Raw genomic sequence first — 12473 nt, 5'->3', positions numbered from 1 at the left:
GTCAATGGATGCTTCCCCAAAGTTGAGCACAGGTCAGAACAGGTGAGGGGAAGTGTGAGCTGCATGCACACGTGTCCCATAAAGCCTGTAGTGATTTCCCTGAAAATCCTTTAAGTGCCTCAGGAATTACCCCATAAATCCAGTGAAGGAGATCTCTTAGGACCCCAAAGACCTTCCTGTTTATTCACATGCTCAGCCATAAATCCCAAGCCAATGTTTTCTCAGTGGGTTCATCTCAGAGTGAAACTTCATCAGGAAAGGGGAAAAATCTATCACTGTTCTGCTTCAGACATTTGGATCAAGGTAGTCTTGAAAAATGAATTTTAGGGTTTGAAAAACTGAGCAACCAGGACTTTGGAAACTGGTATTTGGCTGCACAATATGTTATAGCCCCTGCTGTTCGGAATTCTAGATGGTTGATCTTAGGTTTACTTAGAGCAGTATTGCCTCTTGACCAGAGGGATTGGTAGGCCATCTTCCTAGAACCATCTTCCCCAGTTCCTGTAGCCAGACCACCCAATTACCAAGCAGGAAAGGTCTTGCCCAGCAGGAATGCCCCACGTTAGACCTGGCACCTTACTGCCTAGTGTCTCCCCTGTCAGTGGGCAGTCTCCTGTGGCACTATTAAGCCTGAGGAACGACTGCTGGTGCCACTGTGTCCAGCCCCTACTGCCCCAACCAATCCCAGCTACACTTGTCAATTCACCGTGTCTGGACCAGAATACAGATCAAGGGCAGAGCAAGGCCAGGGAAGTTTGTGATTTTGAGGCTCAGGGACTGTTCCAGCTTTGTGAGAGAATGCAGGTAATAATGGCTATCATCTCTCATGTGCTGTCCGTGCCTGGTCCCATTTTAACCTTGGTATCACCTCACTTAGTGCTCCAAGCCACCCTAGGAAGCAGTACTGTTGTCAACCCCATCTTACAGACAAGGCTTTCCTGTTTTAAAAAAGCAGCACAGGCCTCACCCCTCTCAAGCATACTAGGTTTAATCATTTAAAAGGAACACGGAAGAAAAACTCTGTATGTATATATGTACATATACACATATGTATGCATATATGCATGTGTATTTACACATTAATACGTATATACATGTAGTATATAAAATACTGAGTTTTTTAACTTGAAGGTTTACAACTTTCACTGAAAAAAAAAGTCTTTCATATTCTCATTGCAGGTTTGCAGGCATTTCTTCAGGATCATTACCTTTTCTTACACTTAAGGGAATAGCAAGAAATCTACTTGAAATATTTTTCTTTAATCTGAAAGTAGAGAAAAGGGGATGCAGATAATACATTTCTACTGTATTATCAGAGGCTCTAAGATAAATGGTTTCTTTGGATCTGTGTTTATAAGGAGGGTCCTAGTTTTCATAGATATATACACATTTAATAGTTGAGGCTTAACATTTTTGAGCTTACATATGGAACTTGTCTTGAGTATTCAACCTAGCAACCTGAATGTATTAGCAGCAATCAAAGAAGCCTGTACAAATACAGGAAAATGTTCACTGTAGAATCTAAGAACAGTTGGTGTTTGCTCTAGAATTTTCTCCATTTTTCTGTATATTTGAAGATTTTTTACAGTAAGTTGTTCAGGGGTAGAAGGGAATCAGTCACCTGTAATGATGCTGTCAAACCTTGACTTCCAATTGAAACTTTCTCACTAGTGGGAAAATACATGTGTATCCATGTTTGAAAGTTAATCATTTATATTATAAAAAAAGAAAAAAGTATTTTTAAGAAAGTTTTATTTTCAATGAATAGAATTTAAAAAATAGACCCCCCAAAAAAACTAAGCTCATTTACAAAGCTATACAAATTTTTAATATATTTGTGTATGTCTTTTCAATCCTTTTCATGTTATGTGTATTTTGTAACTTTTAAAAAATTGTATGTAATTTGCTTAATGGCTACATGGTATTCCATTATAGAAGTTCTATAAATGTATCATACTATACAAAGTAATTATTCCACAAAATCACCTGGGAACCTTTTTTTTTTTTAATGCAGAGTCTTGGGACCAACCTACTAAATAAGAACCTCCAGGGATCCCAAGGAACCCGAGTTTTGAGACTTAACCTGTGATTGTAATGCATTTAACTAAACTAATTAATTAGCACATATTTCGCTTACTTAATCCACTATTGTCAAATATGGAGTTGTTTCCAAATATTTGCTCTTATAAACAAAAATCACAAGAATGCCAATACCTGTAACAGATACTTCTCTGCATACATAGACAATTATTTCCTGAGGATATTAAAGTGGTTCATTCACTGTTTAAAAAAGATTTAGTGACCAAGTAACCATGGACTTAACTGCAGCTCTGGGAGTGCCCACCCCACCACAATCATGGAATTCTAGGGAAGACTAACCGTGATCCAGGGCTGCCTTGGCTACTCAAGAAGGGATCAACCGGGAATTAAAGAGTCCTAACAATCCTAGAGAAGAAGCTATCAGAGGTATGCCTTCTCACTTACCTCCTTAACCATAAAGGTTCAGCTCGAAAGGACCCCCTTGAGTCTTATGCACTGAAATTGGCCCTTACAGTCTTGTAATTGTCTGCTGCTATTTTAAAATTCACATTTAGTAGTTTAGGCAGTATGGATTCCCAAGAGCAGTTTCTCAAACTTAGTTCCATAGACTCTTTCCTATTCTCAGTCATCTGCAAACACATTTTGGTTTAAATATGTTTGCATTCTGATGGTAATATACACATAAATTAAATAGGTCAGATCACCAGGACATGCAACATTACAGCCCTCAGTTTCAGGGCCTGCAGTCTTATGTTTAAGTTCAAAATGGCACAAGGTCACCATCCAGAGAAATGCAACCCAATGTTTCTCAAACTAGGATCTGTGGATCCCTGAGAAATTTTTTCCTTTAAAAGAAGTTTATACTGTATTGCAAATTGATAAACACTGACTTAAGAGTACAGGGACAATATTGATGTTCGCTCTCCAACAGCACCCAGCCCAGGCCCAGCACTTAGCATAAGTTAAGGCTGCACCGTTCTGCCGGGCACTGGATTACTTCTGAGCAGTCTGCACCAGGCCTTCCAGCGACATTTCTTGGCCCATTCCCCAAAGCAATGAGAATCAATTCCTTGACTTTTATCTTATGGAACAAAAATTAATACTCCGGGTCTCAAGAAAACTTTGAGAGACCTTAAGTGCAACTCCACTCAGGGCAGATGGGAAAAGTGAGGCCCAGAGATGGGAGGTGCCTCAAGCGAGACCGCAAAGATAGTTAGCAGCAGAGACAAACGTGGAACCTGAGCCTCCTATCCCAAATCCAAAGCCTTGGCTAATCTGTAGGAAACACCGATCAGGGGCCCCACAGACCTCACTCCCACCATCACCAACAACCCCGTCCCACTTCTGCCCTCCCCATGTCCTCAACGTTCCCCGTGTCCTCTTCAGGTTGGCTTGCCTCACTCTATTCCAACCCTTCACAAGCATTCCACACGCCCAGACCACAGAAGTAGGCTGCTTCTGGCCCTCCCTCGCACACAAAACACGCAAGCTGAAAACGCCCCACTAAGCACTGACACCCTCAGGTCCAGCAGTGCCTATCCTAGCGGCAGAGCCGGCCGCGTGGTGCAGGCGCCACACTAGGTCGGCGCGCGTCGGTGACGTCACGGCTAGCGCCGCTTACGAGCTCCCAGCGCCTGTGACCCCGGCTGAGTCGAGCGTGACTTGGCCGCAAGTTCCGCCACAAGCTTACCGCCGCGAACTTTGACGGGAGAACCTGTGGTGGTTGAGGCCTGCTGAAGTAGTGGAGAGAGGTAAAGAGTGAGCGACGCCTGAAGGAGACGTCATCAGAGCGCATCGGAAGCGGCACGACAATGAAGAGTAAGCGGGGTTGAGGGCCCCGAAACTGGAGAGCGGGGTGCTGTAAAGCGTCGGGGACCTGGTGCTGTGGGTGAAAAGGGTCGCTACGGAGTCCAAACAGAACTGCCATGGGAATCGCCCCACCTTACAAAAGTAGAGCCGAGGCCCAGAGCCCTGGTTGGCCTGCTTCAGCCTCTGAACTAGGGATGAATGAAGTCAGAGCTAGAGGCAGGCTTTCTCGAGGGTGCTACTCAGTGGTGTGTGGTGCTAGAGGAGGGCCCAAGGCCTTGGCCCGACTTGGCCACTACCTACCTGCGTGACAGTGGCCAAGGCCCTGCCCCTCTCTGTGACCTGGTTTCCGCTTCTGAAAGGTAATGATAATGGTGCCTGCCCAGCCTGCTCTTCTGTGAACAACCCTTGTCTGGTGTAAAGCGCTGGGAACGGGAATGATGCCGCCAACCCAAGGCTTTGGGAGTTGAGCAGAGACCTGTGCCAAGGAGGGGAGCAAGCCCAGGACAGTTATAGGCAGGGGAGTGAAACCACCGTTAAAACTGGACTTGGGATCAGGATTTTGAGTACCACCTCGCCACTCCCTGCCTATGTGATCAAGTTAACCGTCTCAGCATATCTGAGCTTCAATATTCTCATGTGCTTAGTAGGGATAATAACTAACGGACTGCTCAGAAATTATAATGAGATAAAATATGTGTGACTTTTAATCAAGTGCATGGCAAGTAATAAGAGCTCAATGACCATTAGATGTATATTGTTACAGTAAAGACTTAAAGTCTAATGCTAGGCACTTGTGACAAGTAAAGCAAAGTCATTTCTGAGGTTCCAGGCCATGCAGTTACTCTCTGCAAACAGGTTTTAATCCCTCTCTTTCATTTGAGGGAGAATCACACTGTTTATAAAAATTGTACCCACTTTGGTTTGCTTGTTTAGAGGTATTCAAGGAAGCACAAGGGAGCTGGAATGGAATTTATTGAGTGTAGTATAAGCCATGTTTTGTAGTCTTTTGGCCCTTTATCCAGGCCTTGTCTCATTCTCACTCCACTCACATTCATACTCCACTGCAATGCTCTGGCTTGTTCTTCAGACAAATTAAGTAAGAAACAGGAGTATGGAAGTTTTTAGAGGTTGAAAACTCCTGTGACACTATCTATTGTATGCTATATCCCAATGTCATAGACATTAAAATTTGAAAAATCTTTTTTAAACATCTACAGTCACAAAATACAATATTTCCAACTGGCTGCATCCTGAAAATCTCTATAACCTTTTAAATGAATCTCTATAGCCTTTTAAATGAATACCTTCATTATATTTATAGAGTAACTGCTCAAGCTCCTTAAGTCAGTTCAACCCCAAGTGTGGTCTGCTGACTGCAATAGCATATAAGACCTTGTTAAAAATGTGGGATCTGGGAGTGGGGCCCAAGCATCCACATTTTAATAAGATCCTAGAGAATCTTACACACATAAACATTTTAGAAGCACTGTTTCAAAGTACACCCTTGGAACTGCTAGGAAGGATGTGGCAGAAGGGTAAAATAAGAAGCATCCAAGAAAGCTTTGAAATAATGCTCTTTGTACCACCCTTGTCTTCTCCTGTCTCTGAATAAACCTAGTTATTTTCATGGTAGAAAAGTCTTGGGTCTCATAGCCATACCCAACAAGAACTGATCATTTCATGTTTGTTTTCTTTTGTTTAATCCCCCAGGTGTGGTCTACCATGCTCTTTCTCAGAAAGAGGCAAAAGAGTTTGATATTCAGGTACAGTGCTTGGCCACAAGTTTGGAGGCAACAGAGGCGATGACAAAGATGGCTCAGTGGCTTCTAAGGCTTAGTGCTATTCTGGATGTACTTTCCCATGGCTTACTCCTCAACTCTCCGGTAGACATGTTAGGCTCAATCAAGGTTTCTTATTGTGATGGCCTGTTTCCATATTCTGGCCTCCTTTCCTGTTGTGCCAAAGTCAAGTTTGGTTAACTGGGGCTTCTTGTTCTTGTGTCATCCCCCATGGTGTACAGGACCTGCCCTGGTGAGCACAATCATTTGACCTTGTCACTGTACCCCCTTCACTCCTGAAGAGGGCAGGCAAGTCACATTTCATAAGTAGAATTAATGGATTATATGGGTGCTGCAAACATGCTCTGACAGTATGGCGTATGCTCCACTGGTGACTCATAATGAGGGAGTTACCTTGAAATCAAGATTTTGAAAGACTGATATACCTTTATTTGGCTTCTTCTTGAAAAAGGGACCACTTAGTATTTAAAATACTCAAATAAGTGTCCTCTTACAGTAATAATAATGATGATAATGTGTTTTTAGTTAGCATCTAAAGGTACAAAGCTGAAGTTGACTGCCTTCCTTACCATGTGCTACCTTGAAGGTTATATGTATCATAGCATCATTCCCCACCTCTCCATCCCCACTTCTCCACCATGAAGGGAAAATTTGACTACTTTTGACACATTAGCCTTGGGTGTTTGCAGCCTGGTTAGTGCAGCAAGTGTCCAGGAAATGGCCCAGCCAAGAGGCAGGATCTTAGTAGACAGTGTTCCCGGGTCTGACAGATAAGGGCAGAGGCACCTGAATGAGGAATAGGCTGGTAGAACTCTAATTTGAGAGGCAGTGATGCTTGGAGTTCTTTCAAGAATTACACACAATAATGACAGTTATTTTACACAAAAGTCCTCTCTAGGAGCCTGTGCTCAGTTACAATCACATGACGCTTTGCTCATTGTGGGAGAGAGTGAGCATGGGGGTCTGAGCTGGGCTGACCATTCCTTTCGCCAAGTGATGTGGGAGCAGTCTTAGTGGGTAGCTACAAGGCTGCAAACCCAGGTAGAGATTTGACATATGAGCCAAAATTCCTACCTCCTGAGGTTTGGCCCACCCAGGTACAGCTAGTTATGCCATTTTCCCTAGTGTTAGGGTCATTTCCTTAAAGGCCATAACTTGACTCTGAGCTTGCTTTCATCTGGTCATGAATATTATATATCATTGTCATAAATTTCTCAAGCTTTCCTCCCTGTCAAGGATCAGAGAAGTCTTTTCTTCCAAATATAATTTTTTTTTAATCCTCATTAGAGATAAACCTCACCTCAGAGAAGCAGGGTAGGAAGTCAGAGTTTGACATGGTTGTTTTATGCGGCAGTCACAAATTGGTACTTGAATGTGACTTTTGCATCTAGAAAGCTCTTGGTAGTGAACACTTGGCACAGGAGAGGCTGCGTGAATGACAGTGGGTGTCGGTGGGTCACCAGAGGCAGCCCACCTACTGTTAGAGTGGCGTGTCGGAGGGCCACGGGTCCCCAGCTGCCGTGAACAGGGTAGTGGGCACTTTGCCACCTTACTTCCACACAGCACCCAGGAGCCCAGCGGGCTGAAGCCTTCGTGACGGCTTTCCTGAAACGCAGCCTGCCTCACATGAGACAGCAAGCGCGTGAGGACCAGCTGCAACGCAAGGCTGTTATTCTGGAGTACTTCACTCGCCGGAAGCGAAAAGAAAAGAAAAAGAAATCCAAAGGCCTCTCTGCCAGGCAGAGAAGGGAACTGCGACTCTTTGACATTAAACCAGAGCAGCAGAGGTATGCCAAGCCCTTCTTGCCTTCCTACCCGGGGCAGCTTGATCTTCCTGGTCTGGGTGTGGGCTTGGGAAGACTCATGGTGCGCTGAGAAGCCCCTGCTCCCCTCTGGCCAAGAAAGCTTCTCCCGGTGTTCCACAAGGGGGCAGCCTTCCTTTACCAATTCAGCCTGGGTTTGGCTTTGGCTTTTAGCAGGAGTGAGTGAGACTGAACTGTTTGGCTTCTGTCCTTGCAGTAACTGAGACCTGTGCCATAAGTGAATCTGTTGCCCTTAGCAACAGGCCGTTTGTCTTTCAGCTTTCTTCAACAGAAAAATGGGAACTGAAATTTCTTAATATACATCTCTTTGTAGCTTTTAATAGCACTAGATGGAATCACCCACTGGGGTTTTATTGCCAAAGAACCTGCTGCCTACATGTTTCGGAAATTTCTGAAAGGGAGTCATCATCTGTGTGGGATGACATGCTCCTCCCTGCAGCCAGCACTCCATCCCTTCTTGCTCATGGGCTGCACTGGCATGTCTTAGGACTGTTCCTAGACTTACGCCTCAGGTTCTTCAGCCAGATAGCCTCCCACATCCCACAAAGACAAATCAAGTCTGTCACTTTGTCCATGACCCCCTCAGAGAATCACCTGGGCTTCGGGTGGAAGAAGGGCCACTGCCGCCCCAGGTTTGCCTTACTGGTGCCCCTCCTTATAGACCCCACTTTGGATGTGAGCTTGAGGTTCTCATCTTTCTAGCCAAAAGTTTCCTGTAAATGAATTCCCCACAGTGCACCAGGACCAGTGCTAATGCCCCAGAGGAAAGCCTTCGGGTCCCCTCACCTGCTCCCTCTCATTGCCCCACCATTTGCTCATTCACCTTCCAGACAGACCTGTTACCTTAAACAGGGACTTGAATGATAACCAGCAACTCCTGTTCACTGATGGCCTACCAGGTGTAGCTTCCCATAACAGAAAACCTCAATATAACAGTGGCTAGAACAAGACAGAAGTTTATTTCTCTCTCATGAAAACAAGTTCAGGTGAACACCATCCTTGGCTGCTGTGGTGAGCAGTTCCACAGCCCCCGGAGACCCAGGCAGTGCATCCTTCGGTGCCTCCTTGCTGCCCTGCCGTCTTCAGGTAGTGTCTCATGGCCTGAGACACCTGCCTGAGCTCCAGGTATGGTGGCTGCATCAAGCCAGCAGGGAGGATGAAGGGACAAAGGAAGACCACACCTTCCTCTTCTCATCAACAGAAACTTAGCCTTGAGAGGGTCCTACCAGTGAGGAAACTGAGGTTCGATAGGTGAAGGTACAGATTTCAGGACACCCGCAGTGGAACTAGGATGTGCACCTAGTTCCCAGTGACCCCAGGTCATAGCTCTGTGCCCCTTGGATGTTATAACCTCAAGCCCATGTCACGTAACTTTTTATCTCTTTCTGACTTTGCCACAGATACAGTCTTTTTCTCCCTCTACATGAACTCTGGAAACAGTACATTCGGGACCTGTGCAATGGTCTCAAGCCAGACACGTGAGTTGCATTTCTGAAGCGCTGCCCTTTGGGGCAGAACCCAAGTCTTAACAATCCTTGTGAATGCAGCCTTTGGAGCCAGCTGTCTGTACTGCCTGGCTGCAGAAGTTTGCAGACCCGTTTGCTGCTCTCAGAACTCTTTATCATGGTTTACATTAAGGCTATTTGTCTACCTCATAGGCAGCCACAGATGATTCAGGCCAAGCTGCTAAAGGCAGATCTTCATGGTGCTATTGTTTCAGGTAAGTTGCCTAAGAGCCCATGGTCATCTAGATACTCAAGCTGTCACTCAGTGGTGGTGCAGCACTGTGTTACTGCATCACATGTGTACCTGACCCCATGGATATCCCCAGATCACCGGCACTGAGGGTGGGAGATGACTAGCTGTCTTAGCCAATTCTGGCCACTTGCTGGTTGTGTACCTTCTCCACACAGGCCTGGTATCCCAAGGGGCACAGCAGCTACTGGAACTTGCCCACAACCTGAGATCTTGAACAGAAAGTCCCTTTCATTGGGTCCCATGGTTTAAGTGACACCTGTGGACTTAAAGCTCCCAAGTTGCTGTCTCCAGTGCAGACCTTTCCTCTGAACCCCTTCATTCATCCAGCTGTCCACTGGACACAGCCACCTGGATGTCTAGTAGGTGTTGCCAACTTTACATATCCAGAGCGGAGCTCTGGTCCTCTTCTCAAGGCAGACCCTCCCCTGTTTTCCCCACTATTTATCCTGGTTCTTCAGGCCGAACACCTAAGAAGTATGCACATTTCTTTCCTGTGTCCCCACTTCCAATCCATCAGCACATTCTAACTAATCTGGGGATATCCGTGGGGTAAGGAACACGTCCAGTGTCTAAGACACCACGTCCCCTGGTTAACTGCCAAAACTGCCTGCCCTCTCCCTGTAGATACGCTGTTCCTCCCGAGCCAAGTAGCCAGAGTGAAGGTTTTATAACAAAAATCAGATCCTGTCCTTTCTGCCTCCTTACTGTGTTCTAAAAGGCCTCTCTGACTTCCTCAGGCATCAGATCTAAACTCTGGCCTGTTTCTGCTTCTCACACACACCAAGCTTGGCCCGGCCTCAGAGCCGATGCATTTGCTTCTTCCTCAACCCAGAGTGTTCTCTTTGTTCACAGACTGAGTTCTCGTTATGAGATCCTTACCCAGATACCACTTCCCCTGAACATCAGCCATCACCCCATTTCCCATTACCCTAATCTTATTTTCTTCAAAGCACTTATTACCATCAGAAAATACAGTTGGTTTGTACTCATGATCCCTCCTCCCATTAGGACATCAGCTTTATGAGAGCAGGACCCAGGACTGTCTTGTTCTTGCACCAGTCGGGCCAGTGCCAGGCACATAGCAGGTACTCAGTGAATATCCTGACAACACCAGCACATGGGTCCTGAGAGTTGAGGGTCCACTGCCTGTGGTGACAGCTCACCTCACTCACTGCTGTATGGCCTGTAGTGTAATCCTATTCTGGCTCGAGTTCAGGAGATCGTGGGAAACACCCATGATGGGTGGGTGTTCATTCAGATCCTGTGAGATTTGGCCCCATCTAAGCAACCTGAGGGTAGGCCTTGGTGGTGCTGGACACACTTGTGACTTCTTGGCTCCAGAATCCTTCCCAAGACCCCCTGTGGCCGCAGACTCTCCAAAGGATACCTTGTCAGAGCAGCCCAGGGACTACAAAACCAGAGGCAAGGGATTGGGAAGCCCAGCTTCTCATCCAGCTGGACCCCTGACCAGCTGAGGACCTTCTACCTTGCACTGCCCCTTAGGTCCTTTCACTTCTCTGCTTTCCAAGGGTGGGACCAGAGCCCCAGGCCCCTGCAGCCCTGGTGGCTGTTCCTCCAGCATGACAGAGGCCTGAGCCTCAGACTGTCCTTTTTCTTTGTAGTCACAAAATCGAAGTGCCCTTCTTATGTGGGTGTTACAGGAATCCTTCTACAGGAAACAAAGTATGTTTTCAAGATTATCACCAAAGAAGACCGCCTGAAAGGTAGGTAGCTGTCCCTGAGGGCATTGTGGGCTATCAGCCCCCACCCAGCCACTTTGTCAGCCCTTTCCTCATGGCTCTAAGTGTTAGTTTGACCTCTCAAGTCAATACAAAATGCGTCCACCTGCTGGTGCTGCATTCCAAGCCTGCAGAGACCATCCCCTGCCCCCATAGTGCTCCTCGAGGCATGCATGAACCCAGTCAGTAGCCTTGGCCAGATAGAAGGAGAGAAGGAAAGCTGTTTGGCTATGCCTACAGGCACCTAACTCTTTCCAGGACTAGGACCCTTCGCCTGCCCAAAGGCTACTGCCTCCCAGCTAAACAGTTAACAGGGAGACAGCTGAGGTAGCACCTGTCCCTGGAATTCCAAGAGCTGTGCCCATGGTGGCGATCCTTTGGGTTCCAGGGAAGCAAGTGGAGTCCATGCACTCAACATGCTAGAGTGTATCGCTTCAGCAGAGACAAGCATGAGCAGCCAGTCTGTCGGCATTTCCACACTCCTTGCCCACACATCCAGAGATTTCAAAACCATAGCTGGAGGTTTTAGTTCCTTTCATTTTTGAGCTTGTATTTTCTTGCGGCTTCCTTCCTTTTCCCTCAATATTTTCTCATTTTAAACTTCAGAAAGTGGTATACATGCTCACACTAAGCACAAAGCCATGAGTCTATCTGAAAGTTGTGTGGGAAGACCTGTTTCTACCAGTCTGTCTGGGAGTTTCTGGTTCTGGGAGTTTGGTTCATAGCCTTTGACCCTGGAAATTAGGTGTTGAGTTATATTTAAAATGTGAATAAATGGACCTTATGACAGAATAACTCCCTTTAATCCTGGTTTTTTTCCAAATCCAAATCCAAAGCTGTTTGCTTTGTGGGTTCCCATTTTCTATTAAGTTTATTTTCTAACACAAACATCTTAGGAATAATCCTGTGCAAAAAGCAAACTTACTGCCAGGATTGTTTTCCTTATCTATTTTCTTCCTTTTTTTCAGTTATCCCCAAGCTTAACTGTGTGTTCACTGTGGAAATTGATGGCTTTATTTCCTACATTTATGGGAGCAAATTCCAGCTTCGGTCAAGTGAGCGGTCTGCAAAGAAGTTCAAAGCAAAGGGAACGATTGACCTGTGAGCTCTTGCTGCCTCCCACAGTTGTTTTAGACTCTGCCCACAACTGGAGATACCCTGAATACCCACCTTTCAGTGAAGACATGGTCAAGCTAGTTCTGCTTATGAACTACTTCCAACCGGTAAAATCAGAGTTCAGGACATTAAATCATCTGGGAAGAAACACACTGTACTGAGTCAGGAAGTCAGGGAACAGAGCCATGTGTATATATAAGTGATCCTCATTGTGTATTATGCCCGTGGAGAGGAAAGGCTAGCAGAAAACACCATGCTTAACAGGCTGACTTGACTTCTGGGATTATTAGGTTTTTATTTCTTTTTCATACTTTACTGAGTTTTCTGAATGTTGTATGGTGAATCAGTTGTTTATGTATTAATAAAATACACATGTAGGCAGAAACAGA

General features: G+C 45.8%; 1 protein-coding gene and 1 long non-coding RNA gene across 4 annotated transcripts in view; one reads left to right on the top strand and one right to left on the bottom strand.

Moving 5' to 3' along the window:
* LOC130680926 (uncharacterized) overlaps positions 1-3780 on the bottom strand; it is a 26535-nt gene extending 22755 nt beyond the window's left edge. The window contains exon 1 of the long non-coding RNA XR_008993968.1: positions 3731-3780. This is a non-coding gene — a long non-coding RNA (uncharacterized LOC130680926). The remainder of the gene's footprint in view (positions 1-3730) is intronic.
* Positions 3591-12473, top strand: POP4 (POP4 homolog, ribonuclease P/MRP subunit). 3 transcript variants are annotated; one of them, XM_036929905.2, is made up of 7 exons: positions 3591-3858; positions 5560-5612; positions 7212-7435; positions 8872-8949; positions 9130-9191; positions 10891-10953; positions 11937-12473. In XM_036929905.2, the coding sequence occupies exons 1-7, from the start codon at positions 3852-3854 to the stop codon at positions 12071-12073; spliced, it is 624 nt and encodes a 207-aa protein (XP_036785800.2). In that variant the 5' UTR covers positions 3591-3851; the 3' UTR covers positions 12074-12473. The 3 variants fall into 3 exon arrangements, with proteins under 3 accessions (XP_036785800.2, XP_036785801.2, XP_036785799.2); XM_036929904.2 differs by having other exon boundaries at positions 3604-3858; positions 10852-10953; XM_036929906.2 differs by lacking the exon at positions 5560-5612 and having other exon boundaries at positions 3597-3858; positions 10852-10953.

Source organism: Manis pentadactyla, chromosome 15 (genome assembly GCF_030020395.1).
Source record: "Manis pentadactyla isolate mManPen7 chromosome 15, mManPen7.hap1, whole genome shotgun sequence".
In the NCBI taxonomy this organism is placed as follows: domain Eukaryota; kingdom Metazoa; phylum Chordata; class Mammalia; order Pholidota; family Manidae; genus Manis; species Manis pentadactyla.
The sequence above is the reverse complement of the archived record's forward strand: the minus strand, read 5'-3'. Positions and strand labels throughout refer to the sequence as shown.

Excerpts from the sequence above, each read along its gene's own strand:
- POP4 (XM_036929904.2), top strand. Across the intron at positions 5,613-7,211 it reads CAAAAGAGTTTGATATTCAG|CACCCAGGAGCCCAGCGGGC; the intron begins GTACAGTGCTTG and ends ACTTCCACACAG. Across the intron at positions 10,954-11,936 it reads CAAAGAAGACCGCCTGAAAG|TTATCCCCAAGCTTAACTGT; the intron begins GTAGGTAGCTGT and ends CCTTTTTTTCAG.